Genomic DNA, 26299 nt, shown 5'->3' on the forward strand with positions numbered 1-26299 from the left:
GCATTGACAGGGCTATTGTTCACGGCTCAGGACACATGATCTCATGCGCTCTTTACATGCCATCCTGCCCACGTGGGAGGCAGAGACGTGCTGGCACTAGCCTTCCTTTTACAGAGGGGGAAACCGAGGCACAGAGAACCTGGCTTTTTCCTCACACCACCCCTCAGGAAGATGGTAGGTTTTGGCCTAGATGTCTGGTGCTGGCCCTAAGCATGATATTACATTTGGTATCTCTTTGGAGTTTCACCATCTCAGTGTAGGTGTGTGAGGGGTGGGACCTACTCCTGTCTGGCCCAGGGAGTGCTGAATCCTGCCTCAGTGTAACATACCACACCACATTCTGTGGTTTGGGATCTGACCAAACTTGCCCAGGTTTTCCACACCCATTTAGGGTGGGTTTGGCTTCTGCTTGTCTCTGCTTTCTGTGAACTGTTCACTTTCTGTCTGCTGTCATCTTCTCTAGCCTCTGCTGCTGATGTCTGCAGCCCGAGTCCCTCTCAGTGAGTGCCCCTTATGCTTAGCGCATGCCTTTCATGGCTCTCTGAGGCCCTTGCCTGGGGCCTGCCTGCATGGTCTGTTGTCCCCTGTCTGCTATCCCCGCACCAGCCCTCCCCACTATCCACCACACTCCTGCTTCCACAGTCTCCTCTTGGCTGGGCCCCACTTGTGCCCTGGAGCTGGTCCTGACTCCTCTTTCTCGGAATTCTTATCTGTGCCCTGAAATTTAGTTGTCTACTTCTTGTTCTCTAATTGTGTCTCTACACATCCACCTTTGCTCCCCTGAAAGACTGTGGACCCCTTGCAGGCAGACACTGTCAATAGGATGGCAATGAAAACAGCTCTTAGAGGGGAGTGGGCACTTCTGGTGTACCAGGCCCAGAGCTGAGTAATTAACATATTTATCTCAGTCAGTGATGACAGTAAACCTGTGTTGCTATCCCATTTGACAGATGAAGAAACTGAAGCTCTGAGAGGTTGAGTAACTTGTCTAAGATGACCCAGCTAGAAAATGATAAAGCGAGAACTGTAACCGTATCTGTCTGACTGCAAAGCCCATGCTTTTCCACACGGCGCATACTCACTGTTGATTGCTTGATTCAGATTTCCTTGCGTGTTCTTCATGGGGACATCCATGGGGATCTCATTTCTTGAGGGTAGAAAAGCCTCCTGCAGAGAAGAGAGTCAGTGCTCTCTCTGGCCGAAGTGTTCAGGCCGTGGCTCCTGTGAGCCCAGATGGTTGGCTGGGATGCAAACACTCCAAGCTCTGTGAGTACCTCTCACTCCCACGTTCTTGCCTCTGCACACCCTTTCGGAACCCCACAACTTCTCTCTCTCTCTCCCCCTCTCTCGTTCGTCCTTTTCCCTGGGGGCACGTAAACAGCCAGAGGGTTCCTGGGGCTGCGGTCTGATATCTCTTGATAGAGTTGGTAAGAAAATGGAGACAGAGATCAGCCAAAGGCCCCGAGGAGAGAATCCTGATTAAGACAGACCCCCTCCCCACACACCAGCTCCCATCTGAATCCTGTCCCTTCCCAGCCACCCCCTTCCCCAGTTGGAATCTTTCCTTCAGGCTCCTGAGCCCCTGAGCTAAGCCCCACCCCTCTCCCATCATCCTAAAGTTTGGGGGCTGCATTCAAGTGAGAGATTTCCAAGTAGGGGTGTGTTGGAAGAATTTATGCTGAGGGCATGTTTCCTGGAATAACCATGAAAGGGGACAGCCACCGCCACTGTCTCCAAGGACATCAGCATAGCTCCCTTCCAGACCCTCTACCCTTTCTCCCTCCCACCAGCCCGGTGAACAGGGACCAAGCTTGCTTATTGTCACCTGACGCTGGGCAGCCACTGATCCCATTGGTGGAGCCAGATTCAGTCTGGCTCTCCTGTTCCTTCTCGTCTTCTCTGCCTCTCTCTCCTCCACGCCGCTTTGATTTTGCTCTTGCCTCTCCTTGCGCTCGGCTGGAAACATCACCTCTCTGGGGGCAGCAGCGCGCTGCGGACCAGGCAGGGGCTGCCTGCGGGGCATGGAAGAAGCCTCCTTGGCAGCTGTGAGAGGAGCGAGAGAAGCCAGTGAGCACTGCTGCCTGTGACCCAGGCATCTGGCCGCTGCCTCTCTGCCTGGGGAGCCCATCCACACAGAGGTCTCTCCTTTTCCTCCCTTCCAGGTCTTCCTCTGCAGAGCCCATTGGAGCCAGGTGAGTGCCCTTCCTCTCCCAGAGCGTCCTACTGTCAATCCCGAGAGGGACTCTGGTGGTTAGGGGCTAGGAGCTGGGGGGCACCGGGGTCCTGCCACTGCCTGTGGTGCCCACCTGGATTGCCAGGGCCCATGACCTTGTCCCCTTTCCCCCAGGCCCTTGGCCAAGGGGTTAACAGCTGGATCCGGTCCCCAGGGCACCATAGTTAGTCACCCCGTGACCAGTCTGCTGCAGTCAACAATGCCAGAAGGGACAGTGGGGCGGGGGGCAGCTTTTCCTCTGGCATGCAGTGGCTTTTCTGAATGGACATGGGCAAAGGGTATCAGTGTGGGCACAGTATATGCATGCTTTCGAGAAGACTGGAGGTTTGCTTGCGTAGATAGTTCTGTCTGCATAAACTTAGGCTCATGTGTGGGTTTTGACTCCTGTGTGGCATGTCTAGGAACATATGTTTCTTGTATATGTGAGGCACATGTGTGGGGGATCAGTTATCTGTAGCCCGTGGGTGCATGTAGGTGGGGACAGTGCAAAGCAGTATATTTATGGGGTGGACATATCGCTTGTCAAGTATGTGGGCGTACATGTTGACAGAGGGTTTCTATGTGGGAAGGTGCGACTCTGGAGCAGAAGGTGGTAGGTAGGTGGAGAGTGTGGGCAGAAGCCCCCGTCGGTGGACAAAGCCGCGTGGGTATGCAAACCTGTTGGCATGTGAAGGCTCGGGGATGGCAGAGTGTAGCCAGAAACAAACACATTTTCAAACTCTGTGTCTTTGAGTCTTCAGAAGACTTGAGAGTGAATACCAGAATATGGGCAGAGGTTGACATGTGTGTGAATGTACATGGGTGTGCAAGCAGGCGTATGGGGTGCCTGCCTTCTGTGGAGGTGGCATGCATGCATGTTGGCTCCTGTGGCTTCCTTTTCCCCCCAAATATGGCTCGTGAGAAGGTGTACATGCATATGTGTGTGCGGAGCCTGTGGCCTTGCACATGCGTGGGTCTGCGTGGGTCTGACAGCTTGTGGAGGGAAAATTGCGGGACATTCTTAGAATGTGAAGGGTGACGGAAGGTACCTGAGTGCGTAGGTGAGTGTGTGGGAGTGAGAATGTCTGAGGAAGTATGTGTGTGAAGCCTGTGGGTAGAAGACATGGGTGGGCATGCTTGGTGCATACATGTGCGTGTGCACGCACATACGCTCGCCTGCGTGTGGGTGTGTGAATGCTTGTGTTGGGGTGGATTCGCACGGGAGTGTGGGTGTTTCTCAGGTGTTGTCTCAACCTGTCCCTCACACCCTGCCCTTCCCCAGTCACCTGGGCTTGAGAACTGGGGTTCATGCCCACCCGGCTTCACTTTTCTCCCAGTGTCACTCACAGCAACTCTCCCAAGCTCACGTGGGCAGTAGTCTCGGCTCTCCTAGAACTGTCCAGGGGAAAGGATGAGCCAGGTCCTGGAGATACCACCACCACAGCTATTCTATCTATGGGAGACTGAGGCAGGAACAGGTGCCCACCCATAGGGTGGGTGTGGACTGCCTTCCATGTGGGTGGCAGGTGGCTGTGCTGGGGTGCATGAGTGCATGTGTGTGTGTGGGGGAAGTCACATGTGTTTCTCTGGGGAGCTCCTCACTGGGAACACAGGGGACAGCAACTCCTCACTGTTCCACACCTGTCCCTGTGAATTACAAACTGGTTTATTAGAGTATAGTTGTTTCTAGACACCCAATCCTATTCTATTTTATTTTGGCGTGAACCTGGTAGCACCATCATGCTTATTTACCACAGGATTCCCTTGCACGAAGCCATTGGCGTGTAACCGAACCTCACAACAGGCAGGCATACGTTTTAGGGTGAGAAGCTAAAATGAAACAAGGATGCAGGTGACATTCTGGGGCAAGTTCTTCACCCTGTGCCTGCCACCCAGGCAGCCCACGGGTTAATTTAGAGGTGCCAGGCTCTGAAGCAGGCTTAATTGACAGGAAAGTGTGGGTTGGATCTTCTGGAAGCTATAAATAGATGTACCTGCTTTTGATGGCACAAGGTACCCTCACCCTTAGCAGTGCCTGGGCAAGGAGAGGAGAGGAAGAGGGAAGGAGGTGAAAAGGAGCTGACACTCCAGAAACCTGTGGTGTGCTGGGACTGGGTTTGAGGAAGAACTGGGAGGCATGCGCTTGAATGGGTACTAAGCAGATGCCCCAGGAGAAAGCCCAGCCCACACTCATGCTCTTGTCCCAGAGACAGTCCTTCTCAGCCCTTCTCACTTCCCCACCCCGCTCCCCAAAGCTCCAGTGAGCCAGGCCAAAGTCAGGGCCAGAGTCAGCGCTTCCCAGATAAGCACAGGTGAGAGTGATGGTGGTGTGGTCCTTTTACATCTGGAAGAGCAGCCAGGGGAAGAAGCGAAGGAGTGAGAGGGGGAGGGGAGAGAAAATGCCATTGCTTAAAAGGACAGAAGGAGGAAAAATAAATAGTGGTAAAATAAAATAATGTGCACCTATGCATACACACATGCCACACATGTGACACATGGGACACACACACGCTTACACAAGGAGATACAACTTTAGCTTAATGACAAAGAGTTTGGGATCCAGAGTCAGATAGACTGAGTTCAAATCTTTTTCTAGCTGTGTGACCGTTGGCATCTTAGTACCCCCAACCTCAGCTACCACATCTGTAAAATGGGGATAATAATAGTGCCTACTATTGTGAGCTTGCACGAGATGATGTTTGTGAAATTATTAGCACATAGTCAGCCTACAATAGATGTCAAAGGTAAAACTATTTAAAGGAGTTGAGTAACTGAGGATGCGCTGAAAAGGAGAGTGATGATAGAGAAGTGATGGGTGGGAGAAGGGCTGTGGCTCGTGCGGCTGTGCCACCACCACGTGGATCCAAGAACTCCCAGCCCTGTGTCGTGGTGCCCTCTGCTGAGTCACCCCAGAGAATAGGGAGTAGGGGGGGCCTGAGTTCCAGAGCCCTGGCACCCCTTCTGGCACCGTTGGTCTTTTGGTTGCTGCTGCCCTCTGCCTGCCTGCACCCTCAAACCCATCCCCTCAGTGGGGGCTTCCTGTCTCTCCTACGCCTCACACTGTTCTCTCCACCCCCACCCCTTTCTGTGTTAACGCCTGCTGGCGGAGAGCCCCCTCCTCGGCTCCATCTGTTGCAAATCTGTCCTGCCTGGCGTTTGCAGCATTCCCACTGCCTCTGCCACCTGTCAGGTGCCTTCTGCTCTGCAGACCCCTCCAAGGAGAGCCAAGAACCCCCTGTGGGGGAACACCCCATCCCACCTTTGGTTCCCCCCCTTAGTCTTCCCTGTGCTATCTTTCCATCAGACTTGATGAGGTAGGTGCCATCAATGGGTCCTCAAATGTCCACCTCGCCAGGGATGTTGGGAGGAAGATGTTCCAGAAAACTCTGTGGTGGGGAGAGTGGTGCTGATTCCCCCTCTCCCCTCAGTCCCCACAGGAGCCAAACTGGAGGGGAACATGGAGCTGCTGTCCACACCCCACAGCATTGAGGTCAATAACATCACCTGTGACTCCTTCCGCATCTCCTGGGCCATGGAGAACAGCGACCTGGAGAGGGTCACCCATTACTTCATCGACCTCAACAAGAAGGAGAATAAGAACTCCAACAAGTTCAAGCACCGGGTGAGTGAGGGGCCTGGAGCGCCTCTTCCTCACACCTGCTCTTGAAGGAGGCAGGATAACCCAGGGCCTGGAGGCGCTAGTGATGGGTTTGGAGAGGCCTGATTCCAATCCAGGCTCTGCTTACGGTGTAAACTTGGGAGAGTTATTTAACCTCTCTGAGCCTGAGTTCCTTCTCTGGTAAAAGGGGAATAAAGATAATGCCAGCACCCCCGTAGGCTTGTGAGAAGCTTCTGGGAGGTAACATTTGTGTGGTGCTTGGTTCAGGGCCCACCATACAACGAACACCATTTTCAGCATCATGTGGACAAGTGAGAAAACCCAGGGTGGGGCCATGACATCGCACCTGGGCATGGCCCCCGACTCAGCAACAACCTAATTGTTGACTGGGTGGGCAACATGGACTGTGGGCCGGGGTGGGGCCCTCTGGTGGGTCCTCAGAGATCTCCCACAGGCTCCCATGATCCTCTCTGGCCCTGGCCCTCTGGCCTGTTTGCTGGGTTTAGAAAAGGAATGTGAAAGAGTACCCCCCTGGCTGGGGTGTCCTTTCCCTGGGTTAAAGCTGCTGTGGGGGTGGGTGGGAGGAAGGAAGGCTCCCATCTCCTAAGCTGGCAGAGAGGCAGAGAAGAGAGTGAGGTGGGAAGGAGCTGGTTCCCACGACGACGGCATCATGTGGGTTACTCACCCTCTCTTTGGAATTGGCTCCCCCCTCCCCATCTGGGTGTCTTTTGGCAGGCCAGTTGCCACGGTGACGTGAATGTTCAACACCACCCCCTTAACCCTCCCCCCCAAAGAATAAGGCATATTTTTCCTTTCTCCCTGGCTTCTCAGCATTGGCCGTTGCCGTGGAGACGGCACTGCAGTGTGCTGAGCTCTCGAAGTCTCCCTCGAAAATGGAGATCTCGGAAGTCTCGCCACCCTCAACTTTGCAAGCCTCCACCCCAGTGGCCTTTCTCCTCAATTCCCAAAAGAACCGGCATCAGAGATGAAGGAGGGGTGGAGGCTGGGGAATGGCTATATGGCCTTCCCAACGGCCACTGCTTGCTTCTGCAGGAAAACAGTGACCAGGGCACTGAGCCATCAAATCCTTGAGACTCTGGCCCTCCTCAGGAGGCATGGGACCATCTGGAGATGGAGGTCTAAGGGAATGCCAAGATTGAGCATGAGCCCCAGTTTGACTCTTGGCTCTCTGTCTGCATCCCATGTCTCAGGATGTCCCCACCAAGCTTGTGGCCAAAGCAGTGCCTCTGCCCATGACGGTGAGAGGCCACTGGTTCCTGAGCCCCCGCACGGAATACAGCGTAGCGGTGCAGACTGCAGTGAAGCAGAGCGACGGGGAGTACCTGGTGTCCGGCTGGAGTGAGACAGTCGAGTTCTGCACCGGGGGTAAGGCCCTGCTGTCCTGTTGCTTTGGCACATCCGGTTTAGTTATGGTCAGGAGGGGGCTTCGTCTTAATCTAACAAACCCCATGACCATCTGCTGTATACCAGCACCAGGTGTAGGCCATCAGGGAGACACAGGTGGATGAGACCTGCCCCTGCCCTGACAAAGCCTGTAGCCCGATGCAGGAGGCAGATGTGAATACAGCTTATCATGGTGGCAATACTACTTCCGTAAAGAGATGGAGTCACTTTTCTGGCTTGGGGCAAGCAGATTTTTCTTTTTTTTGGAATTGTGGTAAAATACACGTAACATAAAAGTTACCATCTTAACCATTTTTAAGTGTACGTTTCAGTGGTATAAAGTCCATTCACATTGGGATGCACTTGATCTCCAGAATTTTCCATCTTCCCAAACTGAAACTCTATGCGCATTAAACAACAACTGTGCCTCTCATCTCACCCCAGCCCCTGCAACCGCCATTCCTTTCTGTCTCTAAATGTGACCCCTCTTGGTGCCAATGTGACCACTCTTGGTACCTCAAATACTGTGAGAGGAACCATGCAGTATTTGTCCTTCTGTGATTGGGTTGTTCACTTAGCATCATGTCCTCAAGGTTCATTCATGTTGTCGCCATGTATCAGAATTTTCTTCCTTCTTAAGGTGGAATAATATTGCATACCGTGGCTAAACTTGTTTTTGTTTATCGATTTGCGTTTTGTTTATCGATCATCGGTCGATGGAAGCTTTGTGGAACAATCACAGTTTATTTGTTTTGAATCTCCGCTTAACCTGGGGAAATAATCCTTAGTCAGTGGTCCCCCAAACTCTCTTGGCAGAACTGAGCTTGCAAATTCCAGCATGAACAAACACCAGGCTCATGCGTACTTGGTCACTGATGACCCAGGATCTGCCCCACAATATTCAGTTCTTTTGGTGTCCATGGTGAGAATTGCCCCAGATCTCTGTCTGTCACAAGGAAGGGGCAGGGGACGTTCTTAGCCCTGGGCCTATGATGCTGCTGGCTCCACCCTCTGCCAAGGTCTGTGCCTCATCTCCTTGCGCTGCCCTTCTGTTTTGAGTGGTGCTTTCTCTTAGCTCGGCTGCAAACCCCACTCTCTGGAGGTGCTCCCACTCCTTGTGGGGAAAGCCTCTTGGTTTACCCCAGAATTCCATGTGTAGTAGGAGTTTAATTCAAACAGGGGAGCTGGGGATGGCTGCTGTCCAGACCACACTCTTCTTGCCAAACCCAGCACCCTGGCCAGGGCTGCATGAACAAAGAGGAAAGGGGATCTTTTCCTAATTTGTATAAAGGCACTGTCTAGGCTAGCAGCAGCCCTGCCTGGGCCCCTGGGCTCTGGCCTCTGGCCCTGGCCCCTGGGAGGGTCCAGTTTTACTACCCTGTTTCCAGGCGTCTATGCTTTTCCTGGGATGCTGAAGTGGAGTCATTGCCCCAGACATGGTCTATCTAAACATTCACCCCAGTTCTCCACAGGCTCTCCACGAACCCCCACTTATAATAACAACTGGCTTCCATGTAGTGGTGCACGCAGCGTCCTACCTACTGGGTTTGAGGGGCTGTCCCTAAAGGACCGCAAATTTTCCCTTTCTTGGCCCTTCTTTTGCCTGCTGGTTGTCCTTTCACACGAAGGTGGCCTGGGATTAGAGCCCCTGGAGCCCATCACAATTGCATAACTGGACGGCCCTGCCGCTTGTCTGACGCAGAGTCCTGAGCCTCAGGCACTGAGGACACAGACAGCATCTGGCTGGCCCACTTCCATGTGGTCCGAGGTGCTGTGACTGTTTGGTGTGCCCTGCCTGTCTGAGCACAGACGTGGGCTGCTGTGGGCTGATGTCCGCAGTGCCAGGAATGGGGGAGGGGCGGCGGTCCCCAACCGCTCTCTTGGCTCACCCCCCCACCCCCCCACCCCACCCCCCCGCACTCTTGCAGATTATGCCAAGGAGCACCTGGCACAGCTGCAGGAGAAGGCTGAGCAGATCGCAGGCCGTATGCTGCGCTTCTCTGTCTTCTACCGCAACCATCACAAGGAGTACTTCCAGCACGCCAGGTGAGCGAAGCCCTGCACGGCCCAGCAGGGCCCGCCTCCGTCCCCAGCCCTACCTCAGCAGTCCAGGCTGTCTGATGTCACCCCAAGCCTGTCAGATTCCAGACCCCTGCAGTGAGTGGCCATGCCCTCTCATTCCAGGCTGGCTCTGGGTGGGTGGGTAGCTGGGAGGCTGGTGGCCTGGGATTGGGCTCCAGGAAGGAGAGGGCACTCAGAACGAGGCTGCCGGGGGCACCGTACCACCAGGCCTGGGTGAGTGAGGTCCTGGGTGGGATCCTTCTTGGGAGCAGTTCCTGTCACTGGGTTCTAATGTGGCAGGTCATTAGCTATGTCTGCAGTTCAGGCCCCGGGTCCCAAGAGGAGGTGATGAGGGGGCCACAAAGTGTGAGCAGATTCTGAGCACAAAGGGTCATGGACTTCACACAGTGTGCTGGGGAGCCTGGAGGCTCCAGGGCGTGTCTCAGGCAGCCCTTCCGGTGGTGCTGGAAATGTAAGGTCCAGGAAATGTAAGGATGGGGCTTGGTGGACCCCACACCTATCGTTTAACCCAAGCAGCTTCAATTTTATTGCTCATGGCCCACCTGTATGTAATTTCCTTTGGGAAAAAAGAGAGGGGTTCCACATCTAAAAATGCTCGATCCAACTGACGATTTCATCCAAAACCCTCAGCATACATATAGGGAGCTTGAGGCCCAGAGCGCCAACACGGCATTAGTCACTTAAGACAGCCAGGACCAGGCCAAAGTGAGGTAGGACCAGGGGCTTCCCTCCTCCCCGTGCCTGCTGACACGGCTTCAAGCCCATGTCCGTGTAAGACTGGGCCAGGGCAAGCCACCACCAGTACCGTCTTTATCAATTGCATCAACAGGGGCAGGCATTTTGACCCTTCTCCAGGCAGCAGAGGCCTCGGTGTGGGTTTTGGTGTTTGTACTAAAGAAGACAGGAAGTGAGATGAGTGGTGCCCGGTTTGGGCTCCTCTACCAGAAAGCAAGAAGGAGAGAGCACCCATGTGTGCCAGGAATAAAAACACAGTCTTTCTCCTGAAAACCTCACAGTCTCTCAGGGGACAGTACCCACAGATGGAAGGTAGTAAGTGTGTGTGCTCATTGACTAAAATTCAGCGTCCTGCAGTCAAAATCTTGTTGAATTGAAAGTACCTGATGCTCCTGGAATGTTTTAGGGAGGAGGAGACACCTGTGCTGGGCCTTGAAGGAATGAATAGAAGTTTGCCAGGCCAGTTGGTGAAAGGTGGGAAGGGCAATCCAGGCAGAGGGAAGAGCAATGCAAAGGCACAGAGGCAGGAAAAAGCTGGGTGGGGTTCCCATGTGGCTGGAGGATGTCAACTGTGGGTGTGGAGGTGGTAGGAGACGGAGCCAGAAAGACCAGATCGTGATGGCTTTGCTTTTCATTCAAGCTCCATCAAAGGGTTTTATGCTGGAGAATAGCAAGTTCAGACCTCTCCTCTGTGAAGGAGTGGGCTGGATCAGCCCATCTCCAGGGCCCTCCCTGCTCTCACATTCTGGAATGTTCTATTTGTGACTGGTGGAGGCGGTGGTTGGTGGGAGAGCCAGAGGGTGGGCTGGCTCCCTTTTCATCACACACAGCAGCCAAGCCTCTGACCAGCTAACCAGTGGCATTTTCTCTTTCCTTTGGCATTTTCCCGGGGTGGGTAGAACCCATTGTGGGAACATGCTGCAGCCCTACTTGAAGGACAACAGCGGCAGCCATGGTTCCCCGACCAGCGGCATGCTCCATGGAGTCTTCTTCAGTTGCAACACGGAGTTCAACACAGGCCAGCCCCCTCAAGACTCTCCCTACGGCCGCTGGCGCTTCCAGATTCCCGCCCAGCGCCTTTTCAACCCCAGCACCAACCTCTACTTTGCAGACTTCTACTGTATGTACACAGCCTACCACTATGCCATCCTGGTTCTGGCCCCCAAGGGCTCCCTGGGGGACCGCTTCTGCCGAGACCGCCTGCCTCTCCTGGACATTGCTTGCAACAAGTTCCTGACCTGTAGTGTGGAGGATGGGGAGCTGGTCTTCCGCCACGCCCAGGATCTCATCCTGGAGGTCATCTACACGGAGCCCGTCGACCTGTCCCTGGGCACCCTGGGAGAGATCAGTGGCCACCAACTCATGAGTCTGTCCACTGCCGACGCCAAGAAAGACCCCAGCTGTAAGACCTGCAATATCAGTGTGGGCCGCTAGGGACTCCTGGGGAGCTGGGGGGCTAAGGAGAGAGGACAGGCAGGGCGCAATGGGTGGCATAGGTTCAGGGAGCTGGCTTTCTCTCCCCTAGCCCCCTGCTCCCTCCATGCCTTTGGTCTCCCCCTCCCCACCCCTTGGCATTAGAGGCAACAGAGGGTGGTTCCCTTGGTAGGCCTGGTAGACCTGGAAAGGCTCTTAGCCTCTGTAGCTTGGTGGGGGGTTGGATTTCTGGAGACTTCCCCTTTCCTCTGGTTTCCCAGTCCTGCTGTTTCTTGCTTTATCCCAGGCCTCCATCTCATGGAGACTTTAGGCCTTCCGGGCCTTCCAGGCCAAAGTCCATGTGTAGCTTGCCTGCCTCCAGAGGTGACACAGAACTGTGGGGTGCTCTTCCTTAGCCCCACCCACCCCACTCAGGTCCACCACAGGATACCCCTGCCCACTCAGCGGGGCCTGGGGGCTTCCCACGCCAGGTTTGGCCCGTTCCCTCTATAAATAGACTCCTGCACCGCTGTGACCCCAGCTGCTCCTGACCCAAAGCACCTCCTCCTGCATGGGGAGTTGTCCCCCCCTCTTGTCACCTGCACTCAGAAAGAGGCCCTCTTTTTCCTCTTGGCTTTGGGGCATCCAAGCTGTTGGAATGTTTCGTTTCATCTATCTGGAGATGGTCTAGACCCCAGTGGACTGGCTCCCTTGCTCAGAGCATGGGGGCCTGGAATGGCAGCCACTGGGGTCGAAGAGGGGGAGAGAGACCCCTGAGACCCAGAACGACACCTTCCTTGGGCAGGGGTGGGCTGCCTCCCGCCCTGAGGGGACCTAGTATGGAACTAGACCCAAGGGCTTTCCTGCAGAGCCCTGGCACCCGCCTGGCTGTGCACTTTCCTTGCTGTCTCTGCCATGGTGCCGTGACTGCACTGTGCCGTTTGTGATCTGGACTGTGGCTTCCCTGCCACCCCACCTCGTGCCCCTACCCACTGGCACTGTCCTCACCACCCCCTTTCTCAAGCCCATTGGCAGAGAGCCCCTTCTCTGGGGAACTCTTGTTGAAGACTTTCCCAGGCCTAACAGCGTTTTTACCTATTTCCTACTTTTGTACAGGTCATGAGGGTGGTGAGGGTGGACCCCCTGAGATAAGCAGACCAGGTGGGCTGACGGGGAGAGGTGTTGATGGAGGCAACTAGCTATCAGGGGGATGATGGAGGTGATGTCAGGCAGAAGAGAGCAGCCTCCACAATGACAGCCAGATTTCCGTGATGAAGGACAGAAGGAGCCAGCAGGCCAACAAGGCCATATCTCAGTTAGGGGCAGGTGGGACAGCTGGTCACCTCTTCTGTAGCCACAGGGAGTGGAGTGGTTCAGGTCTGGGGGGGCCTGGGAAATGCGTGGAGAAGAGGACATGGGCCCCCAGGCCCTTTCCCCCTCTGCTGGCAGCGTTGCTGTGGGGGTGGCTCGCTGCCCTTCCCTGGCCTGGTGTCTGCCCCTGGCTGGGGCATGCCCGCCTGTGCTGTGCTTGCATTGTGCATCAATAAACCACCATGGCCTGAGAGCTCCGCCTCTCCTTGGGCTCTGGGAGGGCAAGTGGGTAAGTTATATAATCACAGAGGAGCTCACATAGGGATGGCCCCCAGGACGGGCTGCCCAGAATTGTCTCTAAGGGTGTTCAAGTCTTGCTGTGGGAGATGGGGCTCAGGACGCAGAGCCACATCTCCAGCTCGGAAGGGACTTCGGAAGTCATTTGTGCCTACTCTGCACTTTGCTGAAGGGGAAACAGGCCTCTTAAGGAAAAACCTGTAGAAATCCAGAAGCTTAGCCAAGGTCCCCAAGCCCCCCATTTGGAGCCCTTCCCACTGTAGCATCAGACCCAGACGCCACTGACTTTCCTTCCTCCAGCGCCTGTGTCCCCTCCCCAGCAGGTTTCCTCGTTTACAGATCTGTCACCTCTACATCTATCATTGTAGACTAATTAAAATGATCCTCTTCTGGAGTGAAAAAGCTCCAGAAAAATTAGAGTCACTTCCCTGACATTGCCTGGCTTAGGGTCAATGAACATGTGTCACCCAGAGCTTGAGCACAGGCTCCTGGGGCAAGGAAGGAAAGTTGAAGGGCAAAGGACCACTTCCTGAGGACCTACTATGCGCTGGGCATTACTCCAGCTTCTTTCACACATCAGCTCGTTTAATCTTCACAATGGCCTTGTGCCCTATTCCCATTTAACAGACGAAATTGAGGCACAAAGAAGTCACAAGTTTTGCCCATGTCTTACAGTCAGTAGGTCACAGTGGCCAGAAGCTGGAATTTTCCCATTTCACTGCCCTGTGTCCCCTAGTGTGTGCCAGGTCCACCTGAGACAATAAGACACGGCAGGACCCTTCTCAGGCAGTGACTCTCCCAAGGGTCTCTTATCTCTTCCAAGGCGGTGCCTAGTTCCTGAATAACACCAGGGGGGGATGTGGAGTCACAAATGGCCCAGGAGGCTGATTTGAAGGTGTTTGGGCAGCAGCTGGAGTCCAGAATTCCCAGGACAGTGAGTGACCACCAGGGTCCATGCTTCCATCCCCCCATCCCCCTACCCCCAGCACCAGCTGAGGGGTTTTCAGAGTCCTCCAGAGACACAAGCTTCAGTCTTCCTTTTCAGAACCCTTCTGGTTTTCTTAGGAGGAGAGATTGACTCCTGGTGTCCTCTTAGTGGGGGATGAAGGCAGCCAGCTGAGATGGGGTGGATGGGGTGGGGCAGGCAGGTTTCCTCCAGAGAGCCTGCTCCTCCGGTCTCCTCTCCGGATGGCCGCTTTCTGGCACACGCCCACCCTGGCTGCTCGAGGCGCTCATCACACTAAAGTGGGTCAAGGTATCTGTCGGAGTCTGCCCTCGGGTTCCTTCTGGCCTGTGTCACTCCGGTAGGAGAGAGGTCTGTGTGGACACACACACACACACAGACACACACACTCACACATCTTCCCTGGGCTGGATTTAGAAGACACAGCCTTGGTGACTACAGAGAGCTGCCAGGTGAGGGGCAACGTTGTACTGCAGCTGCCACTGAGTTGGCCCTGATCCAGTGCAGGTATGGAGGGAAAAATGAGGTGGTGGCTGCCAAGGGACATCTCTGAGTTACGGGTGGGGCTTTCTGCTGTGCAGGTACAAACACACACACAGCCAATACATACATATACATGGCCACATACACTAATGCTCCCATCTCTCTCTCTACCTGTGCCCCCCCCCCAGACACCCACACTTCCTTGCCTCCTTTCCTCCTGTGCCAGCATCTTTCTTTGAATCCTGGATGGATGATAGGGCCCCCCCACACAAGGTAGTGGGAGGGGAGGTGCCCTCTCTGAGGACCCTGACAGTGTCATCTGGCTTTGGTATGTGTCTTTTCTCCATGTTAGGAAAAGAGATGGCTGGGGTCCCAAGGAGAGGGACAAGAAGGGCCTATTCCCCCAAAATGGAGGGAGGCCTTCAGGAAGCTGAGCTGAGGTGATTGGCCGTAAAACAGCTTGGCCACAGCATCTGCAGGAGATTAGAACCAGATGTTCCTGGGATGAGGGAGGGGAGGGCATGGGGCTGGGAGGGGGGCTGGAGCAGGAGAAGCAGACGGGTCAGCAGAAAGCTGGCTTGGGGGCCTCATGGCTCTCTGGGTAAACATCTGGCTGCCCTCTCCCCCGACTCCCCAAGTCAGGCACTACTATTTTTGCAAACTGGAACAGCACATCTTTTCACAGTTTCAGGAGTCAGCCCCGTGTGTAGGGACAGTCAAGCACAGGGCGTGACTTGGGAGGTGCCCAGAAAGGCTACCAGCCAGCCAGAAATACGTCCCCTGCTTCACAAGCCCTGCCTTGCTGTGCGGTCAGCATTGTCCCCTCTGGCAGGAGTAGTTCTATGCTATGCGCCTGATGCCTGACTGGAAACTCGTGTACCCAGAAGTTTCCTTTTGAGCATAGGAAGAGAGTTGTCCAGAAACTGGAAAATTGTCTGGCAGGGGAGAGGAAAAGGAGGCCAATTTCTGGAGAGCCTCCCTCCTGTTTGCCCGGCCCTGGGACAGGCTCTCTTCAAAGGTTATCTCATTCCTTCCTTGAAACCCTGTGAGGTGTCACCATCCCACGTGTCTAGATGAAGAAACCAAGGCTCAGAGTGGTGAAATCACTCACCCAGGGACACACAGCACTCAGATGGGAGAAAACCGGTTAAGTTCAAAACCGGTTAAGTTTGCGTTCAAGCGTCTGACCTTTTTGCGACTGAGGAGCATGTGGCGTTAAGAGGAAGGGAAACGGAGAGAAAAAGGAGTGATGAGCAGTGCGGGGCATCAACTTTCCTTCTTCTACAGTAGAGCCAACACTTGGCCCTGCAAGCCCCCATCCCAGCCTTCTGGCCGCCTGGAGACTGGACGCTGGGTTTTCTCTTTGTGGCAGGAAGGGCTGCTGGGGGAAGATGACAGACAGGCTTAGGGAACAGAGGCCCAGGGAGGGGCAGCTGGCCAACGTCACGGGACAAAGCACAGCAGAGCCAAGTCTCTTGATTGCCAGACCGGTGCTGTCATGCTGTCCTCTCAGGGCTAGAGAGGTGCTCCCGGAGGGAGGAGCCGGAAGCTCTGGGGTGTGTGGTAATCTCAACCTAGTTATCTCAACCTGATTACCAGGGTTGGGAGCACAGTCTAGGGTAGATCCATCTTTCACTGCCAGCCACGAACTTAAGATCCAGGGGGACGCATGAGGACCTCAGGGGCTTGGAGATAGTTGGAGCAAGGATGGTTTCCTTCGACGTGCAGTCACCTGAGTTGAGGGGCGGCTGCACTGGAGTTGGTTTAGTTTAGAACCTAAAGAAGCCAGAGGGTGAGGGTGGGCTGGGCCCTGAGAACACATTAATTAAGTTCTGGAATATGTATCAATGGCCTGCAGCCAGCTCCTAAGCAGGCTCCACCACCAGGTGGCAGCCTCTGAAGATGGGCCCAGGGAAGACTGTGGGGGCTCAGCAGCCTGGTCCCTGAGTCATTAGAGAGGTCCACGTCTATGGTGATGATGGCCTTGGGACAGTTGCCTGGGACAGCTGCACGGGACGATGCTGAGCTGTTTCCGGCTGTGGTGTTTGTTCACAGGGGCCCTGTTTGGGGTGGAGGATGGGTACTTTCTGTGGGCTGAAGCCCCGCACTCTGGATTGGGTTAATCCTGGCTCCTCCTGGACATGTGGCTTGTGAACTGGGAGTGTGGTCCTCTGAGCTTCAGAGGAACCTGGAGGGCCGGTGCGGAGAGCTGTGACCGCTGATTACAAATCTGATAGTGGAGGAGCTGATGCCAAGTTGGGTGGCAAAGTGTCTAGGTGAGATGCCCAGGCGTCTCCAATGGTTTGAGAGCCTTGCCATTCTGCTCATGGCCCTCCAGGCTGTCCTGACTACCCTGATCAGAGGCGATGGAGGCATGGAGGGGAGGCTGTGACATCACAGCTTGTGACCTCACTGGAGCCTTAAGGAGAAACCCCTCTGGCCATCGCTTACTTCTTCGCAGGGCTTCATGGCCTCAACTGCCATCAGGACCAGAAGACAGGGCTGCAGCCTGACCATGGAAGCAGGTTGGCTTCCTGGAAGGAGAGGGTTCTGCATAGACATCAGCAACGTGTTTGGTTTCCACTACTGTTTTCTGCTTAAAGGGTTAATATAGGGTGCACCATGCCATAGAGCTCTCTGGATGTGGGTCCCCCCACATAGTCCCGACAACATCTGGCACAATACCTGCCCCTGCTATAGTGGAAGTCCCACTGAAGGCTCTCGGGGAGCCTGGGGGCTTGGAGCAGGCTGCCAGGTCTCTTGGGACTCTGGGCGTGGCCAGCACAGGTGTAAGAACCTGGGTCCTCTCTTGACTTTCTTTCCCTGTGAGATCTATGTAGAGAAAAGGGAGAGAGAGGCTCCTTTGAAGGAAAGGAGCAGGGATGTGGTTTCTCCCTTCCTGGCATCTAGGGGGAGACAGGTCGGAGCCTCCCTGCTGGCTGGGAGGGAGGAGGCAATGGCAGGAAGGAGGAAAGCAGACAAGACACAGGCTTGGGTTGCCTTGGGAGAGCAGGCAAGAGCTGGAATGTTTGCTCAGCGTCTGGCTCTTGTCTCCCTGAGAGAAGGACTCATGGGGGCCAGCACTCGATGTCTGACATTCAGGAAGGTAGGCCCTGGGGCCAGCTCTGGCTGATGCCAGTTTTCTGGCTCCTGGTGAGCTCTCCTAGCTGGACACCCTCGCAGACCACCCACCCCTCCCCCAGACAGAGACAGAAAACCCAGATGGACAACACACGCCTATCCTTTTATAGACCTCCTTCCTCCCCACCAAATGGCCCTTTACAGAATGTTCCACCCCTCCCGTTGTGTGGGAGGGCTATGTGAAGTGTGTGTATGCAGTGCGTCCGCAGGCTGAAGTGTGCGAGGCGGCTATGTTTGCGTGTGCCCAAGTGTGAAATCACACCCGAAGGTGTCCTGAAATAGAAGGGAGGAAGGGCAGCCAGTGAGGCCAGGTGTCCTGGCTGCGGGCCACTCCAGACACAGCAAGCCTGCACATCTGGAACGAGAAGCCCCTGCCCCCTCCCACCGTGTCCCAGACAGCATCTGGCACAGGATACTGGCTGTAATACTTTCGGTTTATTGGCTGGGATGCCCCGGTGTGGCTGACCAGCCACTGGGCCTGAGAGAAGCCCTGTCTTGTTCCCCACCCCTCCCCTTCATCTCCCCACTGTGGCTCCTGTGGGACCCGTACAGAAACTCATGCCCCAGGAAATAGCGGAAGTGGGGGCTTAAAGTAAAACCAAATGAGGCTGGGGCATGTATATTACAATGAAGATACACACTGGCTATACACAATCCAGCACACGGAGAAGGATAGGGAAGGCGGGTGGGTCCCGCTGACAGACCCTCCCCACCGGCCGGCCCCCACGGAGGAATGGCCACTTCAAGTGTCTCAGTGAAAGCTCTGGCTCCCTGGCCCTGGTCCCTTGCTCTGCTGGGGGCAAGGGAGGAAGGGAACTGGGGAAGTGGCTCATGAAGTAGTCCAAGTCCCACCTCCTGAGGACAGCCTCACCTGGACCATCGGCCCTGCAGGTCCCGGTGGCAGGGATGGGGTGCCCACCTTCTGCTCGCCCCCACTGTCCAGTCCAAGTGACCAAGGACAGCAGGCCTCACGTCCCCACTGACATGTGAGGGCAGTGGTCACTTCCGGCTGTGTAGAGTGTCCTGAAACTTGGTGCTGGTGTAGCGTAGGTGGAAGCCTTTTTTGGTGATGGTGTCATCAGAATGGAATCTCACCAACACAGAGTCTCCTGCCGAGTACACCTCCTCCGGAGGCTGACAGAGGAAAGGGATGGGCATGAGGCTGAGGACAGGGCATGGGCTGCTGTGTTTCATCCCCAAGGTCCCCTGCTCTAAGGAAGGTGGGAGGCTTTGATGTTCACCAGATCCCTCAACTCCTGGACGCAGGAGGAAGACTCTTTCAGGGGAAGTTTAATAGGACACCTGGAGGAGGGCAGAAAGCAGGAGGCAGAGGAGCTTGTCTTAAGTCCAGAGTCAGACTCGGCTCTGCTACTAAGAAGTTGGTTGTGAAGTTTAGGCAAGGCACTGCCTCTTGGGGGCTTCACTTTCCTCGAAGGCAAATAGAACCAAACACTATCTGCTCTCCAAGCCTAGAAGGGCTGGAGGAGGGGCACATGAGGAAGGTTGTGAAGGGTCCTGCAAAGGGAGCAGGTTCTCTGAATGTCTGCCTTCTTGCTATCACAGCCAGCCATCTCTGAAAGATGGGACGGCTGGGTGCCCCAGACCTGGACTTGGCCATCCTCCCTTCCACCCTCCCCCCAGTTCTGGCCATCGTCAGCTCCAGGGGATGCCCCTTTCCAGGCCTCTGCAAGCTTGTCGTCACCTCTGTGAGCAGGCCTTCCGAGTGACAGCTTCCACAGAGCATCAGCACACAGATACCCTGGCCTTTAAGGCATAGAGAGGATCATTTTTGAAAACCTTGGGGACATTTCCAGCAACCATACCAGGAAGCCTTGACAGGACTGGGTTCCTTCCCCAGGTCCCCTACTGTTGTCTCCTGATGGAAGCCTATGGAAGAAGCCACCTGGGACACCCCACATGTGCCAGATCAAGGGAGTTACAAAGGGCAAAGTGGGGAGGGGGTGCCAGCTTGCTAGCCAGGGGACTCCAGAGCCACTGAGTCAGGCAGGCAAGGGGGCTGTGTGCTCTGTTTCCCACCTTTCACCCTGCCCAGCCCTTGCCATTCAACAGAGGCTGAAGCTCTGCTCCTAAAGGGAGATTTGCCACACGCTGGGTCCAGCAGATAGCTGCAACTCCAGCGAGTTTCACCCTTCCTGGGGTACCCAGGCTGCTTAGCGCAGGGCTATGAGGCTGAGACAAGGGAGATGACACGTCTGGGTGTGTACATGAGGTTGTGAGTACATATGGATGCCCGACCTAACTGGTGCTGTGCTTGGGTCAGAGCAGGGCCTACCTCAGAGGTTGCAGGAACCTCTGTGTCGCCCCTAAAGGACTAGGTTTCCTGGGTGGGGACGGCCCAGGGCATGGCAGACCTCTGTGAGCAGCCACCCAGCAGGCTGGGTACCCCAGCTCCAGCTAAGGGCCAGGCATGTGCTGCCACCCATGCCAGCACCCCATGCCTGCAGAGGGGCTGGGTTGGCACTGAGTCTCTGGATTAGGGGTCCTGGGGAGCCTCACCCCTGAGCCGCAGTAGCGCCCCAGTCTGGGGGCTGTGCTGTCATAGCCATCGAAGAGTTCCATGTAGTCATAACCGCAATCGGTCTCCTCTTCCACCTCAAAGGTCTGGAAGACGAGCTCCACGCCGTAGCCTTCCTCTGCCACGATGACCCACTCGCAGTCCACCCCCCCAGGGTAGTTGTTGTCGCCAAACTGGGCGTGGGAGTAAAGATCCTTGGACTTCACCTCAGCACGCACCTGGCCTCCACACTCTGCAGAGACAAGATGGGCTATCACTTCCTGAGGGGGGCCGTGAGCAGGTGTTGCACCTCACCATGCTGGCCCTACTGGCTGGAGGCCCCGGAAGGGGCCATGTGGCTAGTGGGGGCTGGGTCTGGAGCCAGCCAAGGATTTGGCCTCGAAGGCATGCTCTGCTGCTCTGCCTCTGGATAGAGGCCCACGAAGGCTTGGGATGCATAAGGCGGGGGCAGCTAAGGGCGGAGGCACTGGGGAGGGCATGCTTGTCAAAAGAAGACACTGCTAATTTGCTCCAGCTGATGGCTGTCATGGAAAAATGTGGGCCCTAGGCTGCCAGAGCTTCCATTCTTGAGAGGCTGTAGCTCTAGATTTATGCAGAAATTCCTGATTTTTAAATGTTGGCTCACATTTTTAAAAAACACATTGTGGGCCAAACAAAGCAGGTATGAGGGCCAGATGGAGTTCCGGGCCTCCAGTCTGTCTGTGACCCTAAGCTGGGAGGGGAAAAGCAAGCATGCAGCGGCCATCCTCATCCCGATGCCCTCCAGCCTCTAGGACACCTGGTACTCACACCTCCCTGGATGGGTGGGGGCGGGGGGCAGGGCGTGGGGCAGGGACTGAGTCGAAAGTAGGGAAGGAAGTTTGTGGACCCATCAGTTCAGGGGACTCCCTAGCAGGTGGCTGGAGACCCATGAGAAGCCCCCATCTGACACCCTTGGTCTGACATTCCAGGCCTCCCAAGACTCGCCTCCAGCCTTTCTCTGCAATTGCACGTTTCTCCTTCACTGTTGCCCTCATGTACACATTGCTCAGGCCAAACCAAGTGATTTGGGGTCACCTGTATACACTCAGAGCTGTCCCAGGGCTGTGGCTGTCCTTGGGCTCCTCCCCCTGCTGGAATGACCCCACCAGTCATACCCAGAACCAGGCCCTTATCACATTTGTCTCCTGCTGCAATTATCTGTGTACATTCTGTCTCACTCCTGCGTGGGCAGGATGAAGGGCTCAGGCCTGATGCACAGCCCTGTGCCCGGAGAGCCTTCATGCATAGGGCCAGAGCTCAGTAAACGGTTGTTAAATAAACGCACAAATGAATGCAAAGTAAGGCCCTCAAGAACTCAGATGTTCATCTGCTTTGTTCATTTTGTGACCCGCACTTAGAATGCTGCCTCATACATGTTACATGTTAGTAAATATGTATAGATTGAATGAATGACTGAATTTGGGGAGTTAGGATGGGGGTCGACGGCTGCAAGTATCCTAGCACTGGGGACTCTGGGGATTCCCTCCCCATCCCTGGGTTCCCTATCCCTGTTGTCACGGTCCTCTGAAGGACCACCTTCACAGCCCCTAATCAAGATCTCCCCACTGTTGACCAGGAGACTCCCTCTCTGTTCCTCCGCCTGGCCCTCAGCACACACTGTCTCTCCAGCCAGGCCACAGGCGTGGTTGGTCTGAGCCTTCGCAAGCTCTTTATAAGCCCCCATCGAGCCAGGTCTGCCTTTGAGACCAGGATCAGCAGATGCCTCCAGAACAAATCCTAGCATGAGGGCCTGTTTGCCCAGCACCCGGGCCAGAGGTGGCCTCACCTGTGGAGTGGGACGCCTGGAAGCCCTTCCTCTGGACCGAGTTGTCAGAGTAGAAACGTAGGAACATGCGGCTGCCTGTGGCCACGACTGGCTCTGGCTTCTTGCTCCCACAGAAGCGGCCCAGGATGGGGGCCTTAGCATCACGCCCATCGTACACCTCCAGGTGGTCATAGGCGCACTCAGGCTGGGACTCGATGTCCATCTCCAAGAAAGTCTGGGGGGCACGGGGGAGGAGAGAAAGTTAGGAATGTGTGTGGGGTGGGGAACAGGTGGCCCCAATCCCAGGCCTTCCAAATGAAGCTTGCAGACACTGGGGAGAGTAGACACTTGCTGGTGGGTGGCCGTGAGGGAGTGCCCAGGAATGGGGTGGTGGCAGGGACATCCCCAATGTACACTGGGGAAGGGCCACTGTCAAACCAGACTGGGGTTGTCACAGGATGGCCATCCTATGGGCTGAGCCAGGCATCAGCCTACACCCTGCGCTGCTCGGGGCAGTGCCTCTGAGTGACCCAGGACTTTGGAACTGACAGGAAATAGGTGATGGCTGCATGGCATGCGGGAGCAGGGTGCCCATATAGGCTGGGGAGTAGGCACCTTACCAGCTTAACCCGGTGCCCAGGGGTACTCAAGACAGCCCAGGTACATTCCTTTTTGCTGGGGTACTTGTCAGGCCAGTTGGGGCTGGTGATGGTGCCACTGGTGGATGTTACCTTGTGGTCACAGCCAGCTGTGGGAGGTGAACAAGAAGAAGGGGATCAGCAGGGACCCCAATGTGTCCACGCCCTCAATGCAGAAAGGAAGAAAATCCCTCCTTCCTGCCCACCTCCCTCCTTCTTTCTCTTGTCCCCACGTGAAAACTGACTGAACTTATATCACTGCCTTCCATTCAGTTACTCACCCCCGGGGAAATTGAGCTATCTGGTTCCAAGCGAGGCCCCACCTGGAAGCTACCCTCACAAGTGCCCCTATGTAGACCCCTGGACCTTTGAGGCGATTTGACCACGCCCCCTCCGCCCTCCACGATGTTGTCATCCTCTGACCTCCTGCCATGCCTCCACATTCACAGAAGACTTTGGCACCTGACTCAGTTATCTCCACCCCACCCCTGTTGCCATCATCGGTGACGTCAACAAACACACATATGGTTCACACAACACACTGGCCTCTCTGTGCCTGCCCTCAACTCTACTGGTTCTTATCTCCCTCCTCTTGAGCACGTTTGCTCATGACCTCACTCCAGGCTTCACCATCACCAACGCATCACCCTCTCTGTGGCCACCTGCTATACTTCTGGCTGCTCAGGCCCTCACTTTCCCGTCAACACTTCTTCAACTTTAGAGACCTCCACGACCCTGATCCTTGCAGTTTCTCCCAATATTCCCTCCTTGGTTGACTTAACTTGCTTCCCTATCCAGCTGGACTAGGTGGCCAACCAGCCCAGCTGCTCGTCAACATGCCGTCCTTCTACTGCGCCATCTTGGAAAGCCCCATCTGTAGTCACCAACTGCGGTGGGCCCCAAACCACTTGATACTCTTGGATTTGTCCTTGGTCAGCTCCATCTCTCACCTCCTCAGCAACGGCTCCAAACCTCCAGCCGTTTCCTACCAGCAGACAACCTCACCTCCTTGCCTCCCTGAGAAAATCAGGGCCTCACATGTGAAAGGGCTTCAACTTCCCAACCCTACCTGCCAACTCACCTTCCCTCCTTCCACCTTCCCTCCTTTTCTACTCAGAGGTGTCCCTCCTGTCTGGCAGGAATGGAGTCTGCTTCTGTGAGCTCATTGCTACCCACCATTTAGGGACCATCATACCACAAATTGCCCACTCTCTCTGCCAGCTCTGCCAGCCTATGAGCCTTCCTGAGCTGTGCCCGTCCTAAACCAGCTCTCCCACGGCCCTCTATTCCCCTCCAGCTGCCACCCAGCCTCTCTGCTTTTCTCCTCGGCCGGCCTTCAAGAAAACTTGCTATCACCACATCCTTAGTACTTATGGCCCCTCGACCCACTACCATCTGCCTTCTGCCTCTGAAAAGTGTGGCCTCACAAAGAAGTTTAAAACCGGGGCTCATTATTCATTATTATCCATTCTGATAAGTCCCTCTGGGAAAAGTGGGCAGGCAGTGCACTGCTGGGCTGGGGAGGAGGAAGGAACAGGTGGGGTGCAGGCCGTACAGCTGTGCCCACAGTCAGAGGCTCACAGGATAAGTGCACAGCCAAGAGGACCCACAGAAGACTGGAACCCTCAAAGCCTGCCCAGTGGCCCCGGTGGAGGCAGGTAGAGCTCCTGGCCCTCCTGTTTGAATTAGGAGCTGTTTCATATCCTTCTTCGGTTTCCCATGTCCACACACACTGCCTTCCCCCGTTCCTACCCTGGTCTCCCATGCCCTCTAGCTTTTCCTTGCACACCCACTTCTCTCCCAAGCTAGACAGCAATCTCCGTGGGAGCGGGGGCGGGAGGGGCTCCTTTCTTGAATCTCCTACAGAACCTTGCTCAGCACTGCACCTAAGCAGGGCTTCAAGAAATACTGACTGATTTGTAATTAGCTTATCCCTTGAGTAAAGAACCATGAGTGTTTCTAAAAGCCATCTTCCCAAGAAGCTTAAATCCTGTCCTGCTATCTGGTTGATGTTGACATTGAGGGTTCTTTAGCGAAACCCCCCTTTTCATAGAGGGTACAAAGATAAAATGCAGTTTAGACAACATCAGAATAAGGACCCCTCTAGCTAAAAGATGTGGGGGCTCCATGAGCCAGGCACTCCATATTTGGGGAGCTTGAAGTGACCGGGTTGGAAGCCCCTGAGTGTCTACTGGGTCACTGCCGAGGGCTTCAATTCTGTGTATTCTGGCCAGTAGTTTGTTTATACCTTGGTTGGCCACCTAATAATGGTGAGAAGAGGCAAGTACGAGCCACTGTGTTAAGTGCTCAAGGCAAGATGTGTGTAGCTTAGTATCCTGAGAAGTAGGTACCATTTTTTTTTTTTAAATCATCTCATGGGTGAGGAAACTGAATCTCAAAGAAGTGAAGTGACTCACCCAAAGTCACAGAGAGACTCAGTGGCAAGTCTGTGTTATGCTGGGGGGATTCTATGTTCCCAGCAGGCAGGGCCACCATGGAATTAATGCCTCGGAACAGAGCAGTGTTCTATTGTGCCAGATTATACCGGGGATAACACGAGGGCTGTTTTCAGATATCTGCAGGGTTTCAGTGTCTGGGAGGCAGAAGCCCAGCTTTGAGTGTCCCCGGGTCAGCAGTGTGAGCAATAATGGTGACACGCATGATTGTGCCTGTGATAAGCCAGGCACTGCTCGGAGCCTTTCACAGCCCCATGCCCCTGCAACGTGGGTGCTATTACCATCTACCTGTCACACAGGAGGAAACTGAGGTGCAGAGAGAAGTCAGTTGCTCAAGGGCGCACAGCTGGCTAAGTGGCAGAGCTGGGCCAGGCAGCCTGGCTCCAGAGTGTATGATCTTAACTGCTGTCCTATCTCACCTGTCAGCCAGAGGGAGGTTGTTTCAAAGAGAAGAACTTAGACATGGGTTTGACGACGTACTAACCACCAGAACAGCTTTAAAATGGAGCCTGGACACAGCGGTGATTCCCTCCTCTCCTGACGTGCACAAAGAAACGGGAAGTAAATGTGGCTTGGATATTGCTTGGACCGGGAGGATCTATGCACCAGACAGGAGGTGAAATGAGGTGACCTTAGAGGTCACTCAGCTCCTGGAGTCTAAACTGAGCCTGACGGCTGTGGCACTGCTGACCTCCCATTCCCCAGCCTCTGGCCCTTCAGGTCCATATGCTACAGGCAAGACAAGGTGCCCGGCAGGCTCTGGGGCCCAAAACTAGCATCACTTACCTTCCTTGCAGTCATGTTTGTTGTCATGGAGTACAAAGCCACTGCGACACTGACACTCGTAGCTGCCGAAGGTGTTGACACAGTCTTGCTGGCAGCCGCCGTTATCCTTGGAGCACTCGTCCTTGTCTGCAGGGGAGCAAACAAGGGCAGACCCCAGGTCTGTGCAGGGCTGAAGTCCGGGCAGTTACCCCAGGGGAAGTGGGAGGCCTGGCTGGGCTTCCTCCCCCCGGGAGCTGGGTGGGGAGCGAGAGGCCAAGGTGATGTGGGGTCCGGCCCTGCGCCAAGCGTAGCCAGCCTAAAGGGGCCCAGCTGTGGGGAGAAAAAGTAAAAGTGGGGTGGAGGGAGGTCCAGGTCTGCAACTGACCAGTGTGGGAACCCTCTACCATTACCTGCTTACTGGACAGACGGACAAGTGGAAAAACAGACACACGGACAA

At 55.2% G+C, this 26299-nt stretch overlaps 2 protein-coding genes across 4 annotated transcripts in view; one reads left to right on the forward strand and one right to left on the reverse strand.

Moving 5' to 3' along the window:
• The first annotated feature begins 1650 nt into the window (after positions 1-1650).
• On the forward strand, positions 1651-13029 carry PHYHIP (phytanoyl-CoA 2-hydroxylase interacting protein). The gene is made up of 5 exons (XM_019714416.2): positions 1651-2192; positions 5641-5834; positions 7043-7217; positions 9164-9281; positions 10952-13029. Exons 2-5 carry the CDS (start codon positions 5670-5672, stop codon positions 11484-11486), a joined length of 993 nt encoding a protein of 330 aa, XP_019569975.1. The 5' UTR covers positions 1651-2192; positions 5641-5669; the 3' UTR covers positions 11487-13029.
• A 5045-nt stretch (positions 13030-18074) lies between these two features.
• The window catches only part of BMP1 (bone morphogenetic protein 1), a 37869-nt gene continuing 29644 nt past the window's right edge, over positions 18075-26299 (reverse strand). For all 3 annotated transcript variants that reach the window (XM_019714355.2, XM_019714347.2, XM_019714369.2), the window contains 5 exons: positions 25864-25989; positions 22604-22731; positions 22005-22218; positions 20179-20429; positions 18075-18795 (listed from right to left, as the gene is read on the reverse strand). In XM_019714355.2, coding sequence (XP_019569914.1) covers positions 18661-18795; positions 20179-20429; positions 22005-22218; positions 22604-22731; positions 25864-25989 — 854 coding nt within the window. In that variant the 3' untranslated portion in view covers positions 18075-18660. The remainder of the gene's footprint in view (positions 18796-20178; positions 20430-22004; positions 22219-22603; positions 22732-25863; positions 25990-26299) is intronic.

Source organism: Rhinolophus sinicus, linkage group LG07, assembly GCF_036562045.2.
Source record: "Rhinolophus sinicus isolate RSC01 linkage group LG07, ASM3656204v1, whole genome shotgun sequence".
NCBI classification, from domain to species: Eukaryota; Metazoa; Chordata; class Mammalia; order Chiroptera; family Rhinolophidae; genus Rhinolophus; species Rhinolophus sinicus.

Bases quoted from the DNA above. Each gene is read 5' to 3' on its own strand.
- PHYHIP (XM_019714416.2), top strand. From the start codon at position 5,670: ATGGAGCTGCTGTCCACACCCCACAGCATTGAGGTCAATAACATCACC. The intron at 5,835-7,042 runs GTGAGTGAGGGG...CCCATGTCTCAG, and splicing joins CCAACAAGTTCAAGCACCGG to GATGTCCCCACCAAGCTTGT. The intron at 9,282-10,951 runs GTGAGCGAAGCC...CGGGGTGGGTAG, and splicing joins GAGTACTTCCAGCACGCCAG to AACCCATTGTGGGAACATGC.